Below are 20,390 nucleotides of genomic sequence, written 5' to 3' on the forward strand. Positions count from 1 at the left end.
AAGGTAGGCAAATTTCAGACTTTATATGCAAAACTGCAGAAAAAGCTTTGGGTTGATGCCAGGAATATGTTCAATTTAGGTTAAAAGTTGCACTCAGAGGAGCAAGTTATTAAAGCCATAAAGTGTGTTTTTAAATTAGTAGATCTGTTCAGAAACAAACAACAACATACCACAGGAATCAACCACAAACTTTGATCAAGGATTTGAATTTTCATAAGACGACAGTGTAAAGACCAATTTTTTACTTTTCATTTTTCAATGTGGGAATTACAGCATTGCCAAACCTCGGTTAACCTCAAATTCAAGGACTTACCAGGAGAATTTTCTCAAATTCAAGGACCAAATGCAGCAGCATTTAATTACTGCTACAATATTATCAAAAAATTGTTTTAATACAAAGCAAATTCAATAAAAAAAACCTAAAATTGTTGGATCAGAGTCACAACGGAAAGTGAATTGAATAATGTATAGCCTACTACTGCTGTTGTAAACGACTATTTTAGTAATCAAGTAATCTATCAATGATTCGTACAATTAATCGAGTAATTGAATGAAAAATTTGATGAAGTAAAATATTGATAGATTTTACCATAACAGTATTAATAATGGATATCAAAGTCAGCCCAATTTTTTATATTTTCACATCGCTAACAATTACTTTCGTGTAGCATAGAAAATAAACCTGCAACAATTATGGCTCTATTTTTAAGTTAACCTGGTCAAAAATTATACAAAAATGTAATAATAAAGCAACAAGCTCACAAAAACCCTTCTAAAAAATATATATATATATATATATATATATATATATATATATATATATATATATACTCCAGCTTTTAGTTTATGTATTCATCTTCAGTCAATTTAATAGATGAACTCTGACCTTGCCCAGCCATTTATAGCTTTTATGTCTATGTTAGCGAAGGGATTTGGCTCCTTTGTCTTACATAAAAACAGATCTACCAGCCATCTGTTGCCACCATGCGCTCCGCCACCCATTTGTTGCGACTTGGATTATATGAAATTTATTTTCCGGTTCGTCCGTATAGCACCAGAACAGCCGCCTGCTGTGTTCAGTCTATCCACCGTTCGCTCTCAACCGGCCACCAGGCAGCAGCTCCAGGAGAGAAAAGCTGCGCCAGTCATTGTTTACTGGTCTCCAGAAAAACAACAGAAAGCTGGACGTTATCTATCAACAAAATCCCCCCGGAACAAAGTTAACAATCGGATATTATGCTGCTAGCACAGCAACTCAGAGACGGAAGTGAGAGGATTGTGCAACATAATTAATCACCCGCCTGGAACACGGTGCACTAAATAATAAAACATAATTTAACAAAGCTTCGAGGCAGATAATTTGCCCTGAGGAATTTTAATAATCAAGATACTTAAATCATTTGAGGAATCGTTACGGATATAATGCCTACGTTAATGCTGATAATATTCATAGCTTCCAATTCAAGTTCACAATACATGGGTATGTCTAGAGATGGTGAGATGAGGTTATTGAACTTTTTAAGCAATTTTCAGTTAATATTCCAAAGCTTTGCTACCTTAACAAGAGAAACTGATAAACCTAGTTGGTTTATCATTTTTATTATCGACTGACTATGATAGGCTATTCACCCACGAGAGGATAGCACCAACCGATGCATGTGTTGTCATGCACATGTTGACTACGTACAGAAAACACAAATTGTCAATCAAACAAAAAATGACATGACAACAGCTGTTATCTGTGTGAAATGTCAAACCCTCAAAAAACATTCAAGGACTTTCAATGATGGGTGGCGTTCAAATCTTCAAAAACTTTTCAGGACAATAAACTTAATTTTTTCAAATTCAAGAATGTAAACCCTATAATGTTTTACATTTCATTGGAAATAATATTTAGTGTTTTTTTTTCTTTTCTTTTCAATTTTCCACAATTTCCATGCTTGATTTAAAAGTTTTAATTGTGACCTTTGCTGTGAATCACAAAGTATTACATGTGTGGGAAAGATGCTTTTTTTTTTTTTTAGAAGGCATGACACAAGCAAGATAAAAATAACTAATATAAACTTTGACAAGATCCATTCACAAAGATAAACTTCAGGGAAACTGCAGCTAAGAGAAAATAATTCTTCTACATTCACTTAAGGCATGAAACCTTGGTTTTACCAGTGAACGTCTCACATATTCAGCATACTTCAGCTTTCAGGTAAAAATCATTTCACAGAAATCTTCCCAGCATATATAATTAACCATGATTGGTATTTGGTTATTTTTCTAACATAAAGCCAAAAAAATTAAACACCAAGAAGAAGTTTAGATACATTTTGATGCTCATGCAGATTGGTGATGAGTATAAAATGGCCACTGTCAGAAACCCAGAAATCAGATCTTTTTTCCAACCAGTGAATGCACCACACTAAGAGCTACCGGTTGGGCCCTGACATTTCAAAAAGCACGCCCACATGCTGAGGTCACTGCACTTTCCTGACTGATGTTGCTGGCTGTTGCAAGCTTCAGCAACTCACCAGAACACAACCATCAATCCTGAGTATCACCTCTTGTTCTATCATGCCCATACTAGTTGTGTTTCATACATTTCCAGTCTGCGAAACACTGAGCCAACAACTTGGAGGTTAAGCTTTTAATAGGAGGTTAAACTTTAAGAAAGAAAGGAAATGCTTCCAGTGAAGCACATTTTGTCCTCTTCGTTTCACTCCTGTCTATAAAGTTACAATGAAAGGCTAAGGCACTGATCTCAATCTCTCTTTCTGAGCCACTGGTTTTAGATAACAGGTCATTCATAAATATTTCAAAACGTTATTTCAGAAATAGTAGAGAGGAATCTCATGGGTCTAGTAAAGCTGAAGTAAATCATATTGGATTAGAAAGATGCATTTGTTGATTTGCAAAAGCAGAAACGAATATCGATGGATTTAAAAATGTAGAAGTTTTTAAAGACTATTAAATTAGTCATATTTAGAGGATGCATTAAGACATTAGCTGTAAAATATATTCTCTGTTATAAATCAGAGTTAATTGGACATTTAATAAAAATCTGAAAGGTGTAAATGTTTATAAACCTCCAATTTCCAAGATTTCAACTTTTAAGTGCCATTTTCAGTTTCTGGAGGCTTTTTTAATAAAAATAAAATGGGTGCCGAAAAAAATCCCATATTTTCTGGACTAAAAGGCACACCTAAAGCCTTTAATATCAAAAAAATTACAGCGCACCTTATAATGCGAGCGCTTTATATAAAACAGCACCGCCAATGTATTAATATGGATTAATTCTGGTTGTGCTTACTGACCTCAAAGAGATTTTGTGGTACCTGGTCAAAATGTTTTAGTTACATTACAGCTACTGGAGTAATACATACTGTGCTTTGACTGACTGACTTATCTGACCGTTTTGTTTCACATAATGCGCCTTGTAAACCAGTGCGCTTTATATTTAAAACAATATAAAAAATAGACCATTCATTAACAGTGTGCCTCATAATCATGTCCGCCCTATAGTGCAGAAAATACTGTAAGCAAATTAAAACAGAAAAAGAGAGCAGTGGAAAAAGCAGTAAGATGGAAATCTATTCTGGAGTGACCAGCGGTAGCTTTGTGTTTGGCTTACTTTAACAAGTTGCTGTACAACTGGATTAGGAAGCAAAATGCAATTCACACATACAGATGAATTCAGCTACTTACTGCAGGAGGGCTGCAGTTCTTGTAACTGTGCGTGAAGAGCTCATACAGCACCACTCCAAAGCTCCAGACGTCTGAAGCCACAGAGAACTTGCTCTCAGTCAGTGACTCAGGGGAATACCTGCAAAACACACGTACACAGGCGGGCTTTACACACACTGCGTACTGGAGATGGTAAAACATATCAGAATCGAAGCTTCACGCCAAAGAAAAAAAAGTCTGAACAAATACCAAACTGAGTTTTGGTTGTTAACTTGTAGTCAACTTTTCTACTATATCGAGTTGAAACAAGAGGTTTACATATAATGCATATGGATTACAATAAAATCCCCCCCAAAAAAGAAAAAAAAAAAAAGAAAATCAACTGGGCACACACATCGTTCGACTAGACATAAACCTATACACATCTTTTGTTTTCAAACTCCACTGAAGATTATTTCACACTTCAGGTTGCAACAAAACACACTACGAACCATCTTTACAGTTAAACACTTCACAGTTAAACTGTCAACATGCAGACATGACCTGGTCTGTCAGTCAAACTTTTCTCACGGAGACGAGGACGGTGGTCGATTTTTAGACCTCTGCTGAGGTAGACAAGATCAGCTTCATCTAAAAATCAGCCAATCGGGGCGTGCTCCAGTGGCGTAGAGGTTAGCGCGCCCCACGTTTGGAGGCCTTCAGTCCTCGACGCGGCTGTCGCGGGCTCGATTCCCGGACCCGACGACATTTGCCGCATGTCTTCCCCCCTCTCCTTCCCCCTTTCCTGTCAGCCTACTATGAAAAAAGGGACACTAGAGCCCACAAAAAGGACCCCCTGGTGGGAAAAAAAAATAAAAAAAAAAATAAAAAGAAATCATCCAATCACCACCAATCTCCCAAAATCACTGATCAGCAACGATAAATCGGCTGGCCAATAAATCTGTGCAACCCTAATTACAAAGTGGTTTCAGAACAACAATGAAGTCAATAGTTTGATCTGATTTACCTTCAGACAGTGATGGAAAAAAAATGTGCATGTAAACTTCTGGATTCAACATGGGCTGTCTGGTTTACTCATTTAGTCATATTAAGTGTATTTGTGACGTATGCAACATTAAAAAAAAAAAACTAACCAGAAAATGGGACTCTCTCCCGGCTCTTGGACCATATAATACTCTTTGTCTTGAGGCAGCACTTTGGTGAGGCCGAAGTCTCCAATTTTCACTCTTAGCTCACTCTCAACTAGGATGTTCCGTGTCGCCAGGTCTCTGTGGATGTACCGCTTACTCGACAGGTACTCCATTCCCTGTTGACAAACACATAAAAACAAACAGGAAGTCCAGTTGTTGGTTAGAGGCCCAGAGCAGCTTGCTAAAGCTTCAGGTCACGCTGCAGCACCTTGCAGATCTGAGAGGCATAGTGGACCAGCTTTTTATGGTCGATCCGCTCCATGTTTTTTATGAGGTAATCGCGAAGACTTCCAAAGGGAAGATACTCCATGATGAGGCGAAGATTACGTCGACCTGAATGAACCCAAGGAAAACAATTACATGTAAATAAGATAATGACTTTAATGATGCTCAGTGAAATGTAAACATTTTATTAATCGATTATTCTATTAAATAGTCTGACAATTAATCAGATAAAATATAGGCACATTCTGCAGATTAACATTTAACCATTTAAGACTTTTTTCACAATATTAGAGATACATTAAAGACAAAAGAAACCTTTTTAAATAAGAAAATAAAAACTGCAACAACATAGCATTCCCTTAGTGTGAGTTTGATTATTTGTAGCAAAAGATGCATCTGCAGCTGACAAAATACTGTCTACTAGTTTGTTGATTATTTTTGATTAATAAATAGATAATGCAATAGGAGACTTATTATTATTATTATTATTATTATTATTATTACAGAATTTGATCAGGTGAAGGTAAAAATGCCACTTAAGAAGTTCTGAGCAGAATATATTTACAGGCAAAAGTTTTTCATCTTAAAATGCAACATTCATATTTTGCACAGTTTTGGCTTTTTTACTCTTCTGATTGTGTTGTTCTTTCAGCAAATGGCCTTCTCTTCAGTCTGGATAGTACAGTTAATCAATCGATAATAAAATTAGTTTACGATTATTTCAATAATCAATTCATCACGATTAATTCGATAGAAAATGATAATAGACGACATAGAACAATGACATGATTGATTCTCAGTTAACTGAAGCAGGTTAGTTCATTTTAAAGAGTTTGTAGCCTCTTGTGGATCAGAACAAAGTGCAAGACTGGAGACTCCAATCATAAGAGAAACTCTATTTAATAAACAGCTGCAGCATGTTTTAAGAACTAAAAAAATAGTTAATTTGATCAGAAAACTGAAAAATTGCAGCTAGTTAAGACACCATACTACCATAAAACAATGAAACATTCCTATAAATTGTCAAATTCAGCTGTTCCAGTCACTTCCTTGGCAATAAATGAATGAAGTAAAGCACCTAGACATCCAGACTGCTTTGATAATAATTTTTGAAAGAATGTGTTACTCTCACTGATAAGGCTGAAAAACTTGTCACGATACAAACGTTTCATATCCGTTGATATCGATAACTATTAATTTGTTTTAAATATCTGAAATACAGCCAACCTGTTGGTGTGACCTTTCCTGCTCCACAGTTTTATTTTTAAGTAGTTATGAGGCAAAGAGGCAAAAACCTTACACTGCTGCGGTGCAAGTTCCTCAACAAGTTGTTGCTAGGAAACCACACGTTCCTCAATGTGTTGCTAGGTAACCAAAGAGTGAGTTAGCTGGTTTGTGCCACCAAACTTACTTAGCTGGCTGTGAGAGATTGAGCAGCTACAGCTTTTCCTCTGCCTACATCTCCCAGAATGCTTTGTGTTTCTGGATCAGAGTTCAGTAAAATTATGGAAAATTCTATCAGATTTATTATCTATGGATATTGATTATGTATCTATTGTGATATACATTGTTATTGAGTTATTGTCCAGACTACTCAGTGAATGACATCCTCTGACGGGATGCTAATCGTTCAGTAAGTACATTTGTGAAATTTCTTTGCCACTACACATTACATAGTCAGCTTATAATAAAATCACATCTCAGTTATAGTATTATACACAATACAACCTTCTGGACTGTCTTTTCCCAGACAGCAAAGTCCACATTAAACCTCATCTATTCATTCACTAAGCAGATATATTTCAGTCACAACACATGAGATTTAGAATAAATGCTAAAAATAAATGTCAGAAGTACCTGCGCTGTAACAAACACCCTTATACTTGACGATGTTCTCATGCTGGAGAGATTTTAGAATCTCAATCTCCCTCTCAAAGTCTCGCATGTGCTCCGCTGTGCTGTGCTGGAGTTTCTTCACAGCAACGACCTCCCCGGTGTTGTCCTGGAGTGGGTCATAGCGGCACATCTCCACACTGCCAAAGTTTCCCTTAAACACAAAATGACCTCAGGTGAGACACTGCTGTTTGATTTGAGACTCTAAAAAATGTACAGCACATCAGTTTTGTTCTAAATGAAGCCTTTATAAATCTGTAATAATGTCATCTCTGGTGAAGACCGACAGTCTACACTGCAAAAACACCAAATGTTACATTGTAGTTTTAGCATAGTTAAAAAAAAAAAAACAACAAAAAAAAAAAAAACAGAAAAGAAAAACTTGCAGAATTTTTCACTTATAGAAAGACATTTTTTTTTATCATGTTATGAATAAAATAAAAAAATACACAGGTGGAAGTAGTACTTTTTATTAATATTAAGGAATGTATTTTATTTTATCTTGCTGAAAAGTTACTTTTAAGTTAGTTTTGTCTTATTTCAAGTGTATGAAAATATTTGCACTAGAATCAGGATTTCTTTTTTGTCATTGTGCATAAACCGCAAAGAATTTTAAAAATTAGCAGCTCTTGAAGGGAGGTGAAATAATTGGATGAAATAATAACAAATAAGTATATCTCACATACAAAATATAGTAGAAATACACAAGAAACAACTGGGATATTAAGGATAAATAAACTTGAAACCAGACCAAAAATACTTGAAGATTTGGTGATTTTACAGTGTGAAGATACTTTGCATGGGTGCAACAGATGAAAGCATCGTCATCAATTAATACCTTGCCCAGTAACTGTAAAAATATGAGATGTCGTTCTTGAAACAGAGCTGGCTCCTGATTCTCAAAGCCGCCAGCTGTGCCACCAGCACCTGTTGTTCGGTTTGGCAGGATGTCATCCATGATCAACTCGTAGTCTAAGAACAGAAAAAGATACATTTAGTTTATGTGTGGGTTTGGAAAGTCCATGGCAAAAAAAAAAAAAAAAAAAAGACAGACAACTTAAAATGGAAAATTAACTAATGTACTTTAAGATTTCTTTTTTTTATTTGGGGGCTACAAAAATGTCTCTTGAATTTCGTGTTTACGTCTTTGCAATAACAGCAACCTCTAAAGACGTTTAAGAAGAAGTTTTATTTATGTAGCACTTCTTCAGCAACAAGGTGGTTCAAAGTGCTTTACATGAATTAGAAGGAAAAATCTAAACAACAGATAAAACAAGCACAGCAAAAGAAAAACTACATTTTAAAATGTTCCAGTTGTTCTAGGTTGCTAAGTGGAGAGGATTTTCAAAGTTTGTTCTAGATCTATAAAGTATAAAGCTAATTGTTGGTTCTAGATGATTGATTCTTGTTCTGGATTGCTACTCCACCATTTATAAACCAACAGGAGTTTATAAATAATGCTCCGATATTAGTAGCCACAATTTTTATAGAAGCTGAGCCAATTCCAGTACTGATTCCTTATCTATCTAATCTAATAATCAGAGTTTGGTAGCTGCCAAAGAAGGCAAAAAGCACATCAACTCTTTTACTGCCACAGGGAAAACACTGACTAATATTTCTTCCTTAAGTCTGTTACTAATTTTATTTCCCCAGAATCAATGAACCAAGATCTTTTCCATAAGCTCTCAGGAAATCATTACACATACTGATGACTGTTTAGTTGGATGTGTTCAAGGACTTCTGGAATCTACGTAGGCATCTGATTTTCAATCTGAAACACCAGAGGAGGAATTTGTCTGCAGGGCAAGGAGGGTTAAACCGACCCGGTGTGAAGAGGCTGTGAAGGTCACGAATCACCGCCCGGAATGTGGGCCTGAACGTCGGCTCGTAGTCCATGCAACTGGTGATCAAGTTAGCGATTTCTGTCCACTTTGGTGCCGGAAGCTGCTGGTGATCGTTGTAGAACAGGAGTTTCTGAAGTGAATAAATCAGGATTAATGCAAACTCATTCTGAAGTACAAAAGCAACAACTTTCTTGAGTCGGTGTGAGAGAACCAGGTATTCGCCTCAGGAAAACCCAATGAGCACTCTTATATAACATGCCAAACTTAAGGCCCGTGGGCCAAATACAGCCCGCCAAAGCTTTTTATGTGGCCCTCTGGATTCTAGATTGAATACTGTTTGCTTAAATATTATGTTGTCAATCAAATCAATGCAGTTTTTATCTTCTTAATGCAAAAATATATCTATCAGTTCCTTCAGTTTCTTGAGAATTATTGTGGAAATTCACACATAACCAAAAAAATCCCTGCATTTTTTGAGCTAATTGGGAGTTTATTGCAGATTTTTCTCAAAAACATGTCTAAAACTTTATTACATCTACTAAACAGCTGCCTCAGCTTTAATAGATGTCAGACAGTCCATAAGCTATACAGTTGGTAATAAAAAGTTACATTTACTGTTGTAAATAAGCGCAAATATCTCCAAATTAGTTCCACAAACACTTTGATAGTTATTGCAAAAAAATTACAGAAAGAATCACAAAATACTGGAGGGACTGGAAAGATATTCAATAATATGACTTAAGTTTAAGAATTCATTGACATTTTAACAGTGTGTGAAAATGTTTTATCGATACATTCTGGCACAACCGGCCCTTTAAAAGCATTAATTGATTTGGCCCCAAACGAAAACAAGTTTGACACCACTGCTTTATAACATAATACAGACCTGAAAACACAATCTGTGCCACAGTCAGGTCTTATTAGCTGCATGTTAAATGATGAAGATTAGATGACAGAGAATGAAGGTGTCTTCTGATTTCAGAGTATGCGACCCACTAAGATAAACTCTTTAAAAAGTTTATCTGCGAGTTTTCAGTGCAAATCACTGCACTTGAAATTATACACATGTATGAAGCAACATACAAATTGTATATATACAACCAGTCATTCTGTGTTCCTTGAGGCTGTGTTTGCCCACAGTAAAAAACAATAACAAAAAAACAAACAAAACTAAACCAGTTTAGGATACAGATGAAAATCTCCTCCAGCATAGCAGTCGCAATTTTCAACTTTTGTTGTTTGAAATAAATGTTTGAATTGGGGACCATTTTTCTACAAAGACGTTACTTTTCATCTGTAGTTTTGCTGTAATTTGTTTCCTTCACTCTGTTCTTCCACTGATATACTGTGGGGAGCTGCAGCTTCACTCAGGAGACCAGGATCATTCTCTTTGCAAGAGCAAGTTGAATCTTAACAGATAAAACTTACTGTGATCTTGAAATTTATTCTGAAAAATGCCTGGTTCTATTAAAGGTGGTTCTAAGAGGAGTATAATGCTCAAACCTGCAGTGATTTCACTTTGCATTAAGTTGACAGCTTTGGACAGTCCCAAAATATACGGGTGAAATCCCCAATCAAACATTCGTCTGAGATGCATCCAAATCTAGATGTGAGAGAAGAAGTCCTAAAGAACATCACTTTGATTTTGATTTTTTTTTTTTTTTCCCCACCAGGGGGTCCTTTTTGTGGGCTCTAGTGTCCCTTTTATCATAGTAGGCTGACAGGAAAGGGGGAAGGAGAGGGGGGAAGACATGCAGCAAATGTCCGGGAATCGAACCCGCGACGGCCACGTCGAGGACTGAAGGCCTCCAAACGCTACCCTCTACGCCACCGGAGCACGCCCCATCACTTTGATTTTTAATATCGGACTGTTTGATATTTTATGTCCCTCCTGAAACATCTTCTCCCAATCCTCATCTCTGATTAGTATTACATTCATTTCTAACTCCTATTTCCCTTTCGTATCTTTTGTGTCTGCTATGGCACCAAAGACCAACTCTAATTCAACATCTGAATACTTCAAATCAGGTCTGTATAACTGCTGTGACTGTGATTGTGAATACTGCACTGAATTGATCAGTTACCATAAATCTACCTCATTTCCAATTCTCTGTGGTCGGTACACTACTTTGAGCATCAGCTGCGAGAATGTACAGGAAGTGATGCTGCATCAATTTTACAAAGATTTTTTATTCTTGGTCATAAACTCAGCCCTACCTTTGTGTTGTCCAGCATTGCCAGTGGTTTCTCTCCGCCGCTGCAGATTTCCCACAGCGTGGTGCCGAAGCTCCACTTGTCTGCAGCCAGACTCAGAGTCATCGGGTCGTTTATGTATTCAGGTGGCACCCAGGGGATCCTTTCAATCAGGACTGATTACAAACAAAAACAAGTGAGGAATTGATTGCTTTTTTCCCCCATGTCACATATTGACATTAGTAAACAAAATTTAATTGTATCCAGCCTAATTTGATGCCTTCACTGATTACATTTAGACTAGAATTGTCAATATATCAGCAGTAAAAGTCAAAGTTTGTAGGAAAACAGCTTCTCTGTGCAGTCACTTCTTTTAATTTGTTAATTTGTCAACACAAGAAAACGTCCAACTGATACTTGTCAATGTGTTAACAAGCTCCCCCTGCTGGTAGAAATGGTTATGACAGTGAAGGGGAGGTTGGAGAGGAACTCACTTTCTTTAGGCAGGACAGTGATGCCGATACCGGGGTCGCTAAGCTTGATGAACGGGGGATTCCCAGCCCGCCGATCCTCCTCCCTGATCAGCAGAACATTTTTGGCACAAACATTCCCATGGATAAGATGCTTTTCCTCCTGCAGGTACAGAACGAAAAATTGGTGCAAATTTAACTTTAAAAACCACATTTCAGCTCATATTATCCTTAATATTTTCTTTACAAATTCCTAAAAGTTTTTACAAGAAATTACAGCAAAACAAACACAGAGCCTGATTTAAAATGGATAATTACCAGGAAGTTCATGGCCCAGGCCAGCTGTTTTGCCACTTCGAGCTTCCACTGAATGTTTATAGAGTTCTTGTTCTTCTTCAGGTAGGTGTCCAGCGAACCCAACTTCACATATTCCTGCACCATGATGTCTGAAAGGAGAGAAAAAAGGATTTTTTTCCCCCCACAATTTATTTTTTAAAAATAACAAGCTTTTTATACCAAAAATATAAAGCTTTGAATAAAAAGAGAACCACAAAACATATTTTTGTAGCTAAATAATCAAAGAAAGGGAAGTAACTTGGGCAGTGAAAAACACTTTTTTAATCAACAGTTGAAACAGCTGACATATTTTTGATCAAATGGTGGAGGATTTCTAAAATTTAAAGGTTAAGAGTATTTTGTCTTTTTTTTTTTTTTTTACCTAAACCTACATTTCATTTTCCATGTGGTAAATGGTCCATCAAAGAGCTTATATCTCCTATTTTTCTTAAAACAGAATATTAACATTTTTAATGATCAACTATTAATCTATCAAAATTAGCAGAAGTGGAAGAGACTGAACAGATAACAATAATATATTTAGTAAGAAATGAATCTTTATTTCAAAGAGACTCTGCTGAAGGATACTGTAATCCTATGAAGAGAGAGAACAGAATAGTCATTTATATGTTGTGATCACTGCAAAAGCATAAAATCTTACCAAGTATTTTTGGTCTAGTTTCTAGTGTAAATATCTTAGTAAACTTGACACACAAGTAACTTTTTAAGCAAGAAATGGAGACTTGTTTCAGGTAAATAATTTATAAATATTGATAAAAAAAAGTTCTAGTTACATTGGGAGATTATTTAACATAAAGTAAGACATGATTCATATGTTATAAATTCATTTATCTCCCAATAGAACAAGTTCTTTTTCATCACTATTAAGAATTTATTTACTTGAAACAAGTCTATAAATCTTGCTTTTAAGTTAGTTTGTCTTATTTCAAGTTTACTGAGATATTTGCACCAGAAATTAGACCAAATATACTTGGTAAGATTTTGTGTTAATGAAGTTCAACTCAAAATTTGCACATTTTATCAGTGGCTTATGGTTAGAAACATACAATTGTAGGCATAAAGTGCAATTTCTTTTGGTTGTTGGCTAATTTTACCATCACTATTTATTTATTTCAGATATTTGATCTCAACTAAAAGTTTGTTTTGGACATTTGAACATCAAGTGTGAGAATCCCTGTGAAACATCGCAGCACTGTTTTAGTCGACAAATAATCCATATTAGTGGTATTTTTAATCAGATTTAACAGTATTAGAAAGTTAGCATTTACAGATTGCATGTAACATACCAGCCGTAAGAAATATGGCAGAAAATGTTTGAATCTGACTTACTCTCTTCTCCACAGACACAAACTCCATAGTTGAGGATCAGGTGTTTATGGGATAACTGGCTCATCATGCTGGCTGCTTCAAAGAAAGACTAGAAAACCAGAAGGAGAGAAAAAAAAAAGAAGCAAAATCAGAACTCAGAAAAATTAAAACCAAACCCAAAATCTTAGCTGGTTGAGTTTTCTCAGTTGTATCCACTACACTACTTAATACTTCACCTTACAACTATCTGAGTCCTTCACATGTTTCTATTTAAATGCATATGTTTGTTTTTAGAAATATTACTATATTAAAAAAACAAAAAAACAACTGTTTTGGTATTTATTTTAATCTCTTTTTAGAAGACATACTCCACTTTTCACATCCTCAACATTAGTAATCTTTAAAAGGGCTGTCATCCACAAATTATATACTTCTCTGCAAAATATACAGCCTTTGAACAAAGGGAATAATGAAACATTATGTTGCTTTCAGATAAATAAGTGATATGAACTGGTGTTAAAATGTTTCTAGTTTGGCACATCTAAAATGTTCATGTATGTTTTTAGACCCAAATGAACGTTCTTGTAGTTCTTGAATCCCCTTAAGGGGCTGACAGGATTACCAAGATTTCTTACAGGATCTCATTTAATTCCCAAAATCTTCCACAGTATGTGGAGAAACCTAATGCTATGTATTGGTTCTGTTAATGTGCATCATAATAATCAAACAAATAAAAGCTGTAGTGAAAATTACAAAAAGTCCAACAGTCCAATAAAACACATTAGTACATTAAAACCAGGTGTGAGACAGAAGTTCAGAGAAAAAGTGAAGGAGATGGAAGAGAAGAAGTAGGTATAGAAAGACAAAAATAAAAAGACAGAGAGAGAGAGAGAAAGAAAATAAAGAAGGGATCATGGAGGGATTGACTGAAGGCAGGAGGGAAAATAATGGAAAAAATAGAAAGGCATGACAGGAAAAATAAAGAGGTTTGGGAGGATAAAAGTACAGAGGCAAGGAAGGAAAAACACAAAAGCAAGAAAAAATAATACGAGGGGAAAAAAGAAAAGGAATGTAACATGAAAAACAAAAAAAAAGATGGACATAGAATGGCCTTTAACCCTTAGGGACATAAGGGAAGAGGAGAGAAAAGATGAGGTAAAAGATTAAGGAAATGTGGAAAGAGAAAAGACAGGACACCAAAAGAGAGGTAAAAATGAATCCAGGATGGAAGGAAGCACAGAGGAGGAAGGAGAAACAAAAAAACTCTTTCCTTTAAGTCTGAGATTCCTGATTTAGAAAATGTGATGGAGAATAAAGTCTGAAAATACAAATATTCTTCAATGCTTCTTTGCCTATCCATACCTAAAAATATTGAAATCAAATCAGAGAGTTCTGTGAAAGAAGCTTACAAAAAGAGATGCTTGACCTAGAAGGTTTGTCTGTGACTTGAATAAAAAGCAAGCAGAAGTGGGCCTAATTTGTAAAATAATTAAAAAAGACATTTTTGTTCTATTGGTCATTTAGTTATAAAACAGAAAACGGCTGTAAAACCACAGACCTCGGCGTAATTTCTGTGGGCCTGGTCCAGAACTTTCATCACAACTTCAGTTTCGTGCATTTGCCCGTAGTCGCCGAGCTCCTTACGAACTCCTTTAAAGATCTTTGTAAATGTGCCTTGACCAAGACTCTCCCCCTGACAAAAATCACAAATTAAAATAAAATTAAAAAAACAGAATAAAGTGACTTCTGTAGCTGGAATTAGTGACCAAAAACAAATTCCAGGTTTTATGAGAGTTTATGTAATCACAGAGACAATTGGGGAATTAATGCACAGTTTGCTTACAAACTCCAAGTCCTCTTTCCTGATCTTGTGAAACACCATCCGACTGACGTTGTGTCGTTGTAGCGACAGAGACAGAGGCACTTCTGAACCTTTGTTGCTCCTGCAGATGAGGAGGCAGGACTTTTCTGTTTGGAGAAAAGAATAAAAAAGGGGGGAAACTTAGTTCGTTCGTTTCTTTTTCCTTGATTTTTTAAATTGAGGATTGTTTTCTAGTCTTGATTTTAGAGTTGGTGTTATGAGTCAGCAGTCTGAGAAACAACATACTATTTCTTCATCTCTTTCACCACTTCTGGTAAAATTTCGAAAGAAAAAAAGAAAGAAAGGCACTTTTAAAGGTTCCTGGTTATTAGTAATTTTCCCTTGAACTGTGTCTCTGTGCGGTTCACAACTACATGTAAGCTGGAGAATTCAACAAGAATATATCCTGGGTATCCTGTGCATCACTTTATTCTGCCAAAACAGAAAAACTGTTCAGGAATGATTTGAAGAGTACTGAAGAGTACATGACACTAAAAAAATAATAGCTAAAACTGTTTTGTTTCCCCCCTTGTTGATGGAAATTAGCTGCTGGTGTAATTGCCTGCTGGTGTAGACAGTAATTGTGTAAATACAGATGCCACCACCAGGGGGAGACATCAGTTTGTTTAAGGTTGATTTGGTTAGGTAATAATTTAAACACTGTTTCTTTCTGCAGTCGGCTCACTATTTCCACACGCTTCATAAAAGTGAAGCATGGATTGCAGCTCACGCATAGAAAAGGTCTGACTATGTAGTATGGCTGCAACTAACGATTATTTTTAGTTATTGAGTTTTCTATCGATTGGTCTGATGATTAGTTATCTATAAAGGTGACACATTGCGCAAATTTTATTGAAACATTTTTATGCAAAATTAGAAAAACATAAAAAATGCATATGAATAATTTAATTCTTTTTTTAACATAAGAAATAAACATTTTATTGTCTACAATGCAATGGCATAACATTCCTTTAGTGAAAGCCTGATCATTTGTAGCATCTGTAGCTAAAAAAATATTAAAAGCTCAAGTCATTTTTGCTTGATTTAACATCAATACAGTGTGGGGCTGATCTAATGACTGATAAATAATTAGATGGTAAAAGAATTTGAACCAAGTGAATTTAACACTATGTCACTCGAGGAGTGCTGGGCAGTACATATTTACAACAGTAAATGTTTTTTTTTTTTTCTTATCTTAAACACAAAATGTGTACAGCTTTGGCTTACTTACTTTTCTGAAAATGTTGTTCTTTCAGCAAATTGATTTTTTTGAGTCTACTACAATTATTTCAATAATCGATCCATTATGATTAATTGTTTCAGCGCTTCTTGAGATCATTTTCAAATACTATAATGATAATTGCATAATAATGCAACCAGCATTTAGTTACTTGATGAACACACCTGAAATCTTTTGACTGCTTGTGATCCACGACTGAATCCATAACTTTCAACGATCAGAATCCCCTTAGTTCTTAAGTTTTGAGGCTTTTTGAATAGTATTTAGAAGAGAAAAACACCATGATCAAATTTAAAATAAAAAGGAAAAAACCCTAATAATATTGGTATGTACTGGACAACAGAAAAGATACAGCAGAGACAGAGACTGTGCTGCAAGATGAACTTTGTGCACAGATCCCTGTTTATCTTATGACATTAGAAGAGCATTTCATATCTGTTGTAACCATTCTCTGGAAAACAAAAATAAACCCCAAAAACATTCATATGAAGTGACATAACTAAAAAATTTACCTTAAAATATTTTTTATCTGCAAATCTGATAAACATCAATCAAAGCAGTAATAGCAAAAACAGGTTCTTACATGTTTGGCCTCAGATGCTAACCTCATCATCCTACTTGAATGATCCTTTCATGTTTATGCAGAAGTTGTGCAAAATAAAATGAATAAATGAAACATCTGGTTGAAAATACATAACCTAAGAACAGAGAAAAGCATATTTCTTTGTGCTTCCTCTGATATCAGTCCTTTTAGTAGGATAATCTAATGGTATTGCACACATTCTGTTCAAAAATCCCCAAAGTAGAGGAGGCGTGAAATTAGATTGTGAAGGATTAGAATGTGTTAATCTGCCAAAGCAGATTATACGTAGGATTATCAATAGGGAACATTGTATGTAATGCTGTTGATTAGATGGATCAGTTTCATTTTTCTCATTTTCCTCCAGCTACATAAACTACTGTTATTGGCTTTAAATATTAACATGACAGCACTGCACTATTAGTATAATTAGTCTTAGTTTGAAAATAAAAGTAACTTTAAAGATGTGTTGGATTGTGCATTAAAACAGAGTTATTGTTTTATTTGGCCGTTAAACACAGGATTTCACAGAGAGGCAGAATGAGAAAGTATTAAATATATGTTGGACTTTAAAACTCAACAGGCTGAAGCAATGGGAGGAACGTCTGCTTCATAACGTCAACATGGCGAGCCTTTACAACCAGACTTAAACATAAAGAAAGCTCAGTGAGCTTCAATTGGAATATTTTAAAGCTAATTTAAAGTTATTTGTTTCCTCTCTGTTTGTTTAAACCTGAATGCTTTACACTATTTCATACAAATAGTATTCTGTAATGGTTTTTAATGAAAAATACAGCCATGGAAAGTGATAAAAAGCTGGTTAAAAATGAAATTTACCAGAAAGTAAATTACAAGTTTTTTTTTTTTTTTACCAAGAGATATATTTGTATGAAAATCCTGCAATGATATTTTCAACATAGAGCCCAAATTTTTGTCAAAGTTTTCTTCAAATAAATGCACTGGGCTTACCTTTGGACTGAGGAGGACAGCACTTGCTGAACTGGAACACGATGCCGTCCGAACGAACCGTTTCTTTTTGGTAGCAGCTGAGCAACTCCTGCAGTGAGCTGAAGTTCCTCTTGGTTCCACTGAGATTAAACTCGCCAGCAGCGGACCTGGTGATCTGACAGTGCTTGTAATCCACCGTATCAAACACCTAGCAGACACAAAGCACAATGATTTACTGCAGGAACACAACACTGAGCATCATCATCAGGTTCACATCAATTTAACAGGGAAAAAAAACATAAAGTTCATAAAAATGCTTGTTTCATGTTTTTTGAATTTGTGTTTTGATGTGTTTTTGGGATTCATGCAAGGATTAAAGTGTCCACATTTTGTTTAAAGTCAAAACTAAAAAGTCTTTTGCTCTAGACTTCTAAATGTTTTCCACTTATTGAAGAGAAATTATGATATGAATCCTTTTGTTGTTGCCCGGCTCTTCATTGCATTGCATAACAAGTGGTTGTTCTGGCATCACTCACAACATAATTCCCACATACTGAGAGCAAAACAAGCAGAGGGACAAGACGTACAAGGGAAACATGACTAAATACACATCAAGAGGAAAACAGCTCCAAAACAAACTTCAGGAACATCTCCATTCTATCATTTTTATCATCACCGATGTAGAAAGTGAAAAACTCACCTCTACTGGGAAAGTTAGAAAATACTTATTGAAGTCTTTTGGGCTGCATCTCAAAATGTACAACCCCCGCTTGTCTCCACACTTCTGAAGCCGGCTGACAGCAAACTCCATTCTGCAAAAAAATCATCAATAATTAAAAGCAAGCTGTTGTTACTAACAGAGAATACAACCCTGATTTGATTTTGTTTGATTTGGACAAGTTTTGAAAACAAGCAGTGAATGAGAATTTTTGCTTTTTCTTCCAGATAAATATGATGTAAATCACAGAAACGTTTGACTTACGAAATGGGGCCGTAGCAATGACAAGATATGGCCTCAACAAGCCTGGGAGGGGCCACCTCCTTACAAAGGTAGTGATGTGCGTCTGTGGTCAGTCGGTAGTAGCCGTCAACGAGGGAAGCGAATGACAGGGCTTCAAACAGACTCGGAAACTCCAGTTCCTAAAAAAAACAAAAAAAAACCCTCCAGTCAACATCAAGCTAACCTCAGATTTCTCTGCTGGAGACAGAAACAGGTTTATTTTGAGAAGTTACCAGGTTCTTCCCATCCTGCTTGTTGATGGTGACCAACCGGCTCTCTGTGGCGCCTTCTTTGCAGGCCTGTTTGATGCTGATGTCGGTGACATCATGGAAGTCGCACAATGTCTGCAACTCCTAAAGAAACAATATATATAAAAAACCTAACTATTGTAGAAAACAATTTTTTAAAAGAATCCACTTTTTCCCTTCCAATTCCGATGAGGGTTTAAATCAGCCGATATGATGCAGAAAAACGGAACTGAATTGACTTAAAACGTCTCTTTTTTTGAAACAGTTTTACAGACTTACAAATGTATTTGGTAACTCTTAAATACACAAAATGCTTCACAAACTTAGTCGAAAATGTAAAAATAACTTTAATTTGTTCAGTCAGTGCAATTAGAGTATAACAACCAACGTAAAAACACTGAAATTGACAAAAACAAACTTTCTTTTAAATGGTTCAGGAAGTGCAATTAGGAATTGCAAATATAGTGTAATATAAATAATAAAGCATGACATCACTCAGAGCACAAAGTATAGAATTGTACTGAATAGATCTGTCCTTAGGAATCGGGCACATTGTCACCAATACTTGATCTAGAATTAATTTCAATTTCAGATATTAATATTGGACCGGTGTATCTCTGGTATCTATTAGGTTTATTTAAGCTTCAAAGCTGGTGATGATTTTTTTTTATTGTAAAGTTTTATATTGTAAAGCAGAATTATTCATTATCCATAAACTTTTCCAGATCTTGTCTTGTTTCAAATACAACCGTCAATGTATTTTGTTTGCATTTTATGTGATGCAACTACTTTGTAGAAGCACATTTTCCATCAACTACAGATGCAAATCTTTTCAGATATGTCATCGCTTTGGGAATTTTCTTCATGAACCATGACATAAAAATACACTGGAAATAATTTGATGTTTTTGGTTATAACATGACAAAATGTGAACAAGTTAAAGTGTGAGCTGTGTTTGTATGCTTATGACCAAGTCAGTTCAGGATCCTGGTGTCAGTTCATTCTGGATTAGAAGAAGAAACCTAAAGGTGGCACAAACCTCATCAGAATCCTTTAATTTCTCTCGACACCACTGTATCCCCGTGTCTGCTGCCACCAGGATGATGAGCTGTCCACTAGCTGGTTCTCTGACCTGAAAGGTCTCCGTGTAGAAGGTTTTCTCCAGCGACTCGATGCTGATGAGGTACTTTAGCTTCAGGTCGCGCACCGTGGTCCGACACTGACTGAACTGCTGGATGAAGCGCTTGAAGCGGAAGCGGATCCTCTTACGAGTTAAAAAATTACAATCCTGGATCTGATTTCTCATATCTTTTGGTAGGAAGGACTTGTAACTAGAAAAGATGCAACGGATTCGAATC

The 20,390-nt window shown here is 35.7% G+C and overlaps 1 protein-coding gene across 1 annotated transcript in view; it reads right to left on the minus strand.

The window, feature by feature from the left end:
- jak2b (Janus kinase 2b) overlaps positions 1 to 20,390 on the minus strand; it is a 33,042-nt gene that overhangs the window by 3,503 nt on the left and 9,149 nt on the right. Inside the window, exons 6-22 of the mRNA XM_044112798.1 lie at positions 20,072 to 20,363; positions 19,018 to 19,137; positions 18,767 to 18,924; positions 18,485 to 18,596; positions 17,806 to 17,992; positions 14,999 to 15,123; positions 14,714 to 14,848; positions 13,177 to 13,264; positions 11,809 to 11,936; positions 11,515 to 11,653; positions 11,045 to 11,196; positions 8,807 to 8,957; positions 7,822 to 7,955; positions 6,948 to 7,137; positions 5,074 to 5,198; positions 4,809 to 4,981; positions 3,697 to 3,814 (exon numbers count right to left, since the gene is read on the minus strand). Of these exons, the coding sequence (XP_043968733.1) occupies positions 3,697 to 3,814; positions 4,809 to 4,981; positions 5,074 to 5,198; positions 6,948 to 7,137; positions 7,822 to 7,955; positions 8,807 to 8,957; positions 11,045 to 11,196; positions 11,515 to 11,653; positions 11,809 to 11,936; positions 13,177 to 13,264; positions 14,714 to 14,848; positions 14,999 to 15,123; positions 17,806 to 17,992; positions 18,485 to 18,596; positions 18,767 to 18,924; positions 19,018 to 19,137; positions 20,072 to 20,363 (2,527 nt within the window). The remainder of the gene's footprint in view (positions 1 to 3,696; positions 3,815 to 4,808; positions 4,982 to 5,073; positions 5,199 to 6,947; positions 7,138 to 7,821; positions 7,956 to 8,806; positions 8,958 to 11,044; positions 11,197 to 11,514; positions 11,654 to 11,808; positions 11,937 to 13,176; positions 13,265 to 14,713; positions 14,849 to 14,998; positions 15,124 to 17,805; positions 17,993 to 18,484; positions 18,597 to 18,766; positions 18,925 to 19,017; positions 19,138 to 20,071; positions 20,364 to 20,390) is intronic.

This window comes from Gambusia affinis, linkage group LG03, assembly GCF_019740435.1.
Source record: "Gambusia affinis linkage group LG03, SWU_Gaff_1.0, whole genome shotgun sequence".
Taxonomy (NCBI): Eukaryota; Metazoa; Chordata; class Actinopteri; order Cyprinodontiformes; family Poeciliidae; genus Gambusia; species Gambusia affinis.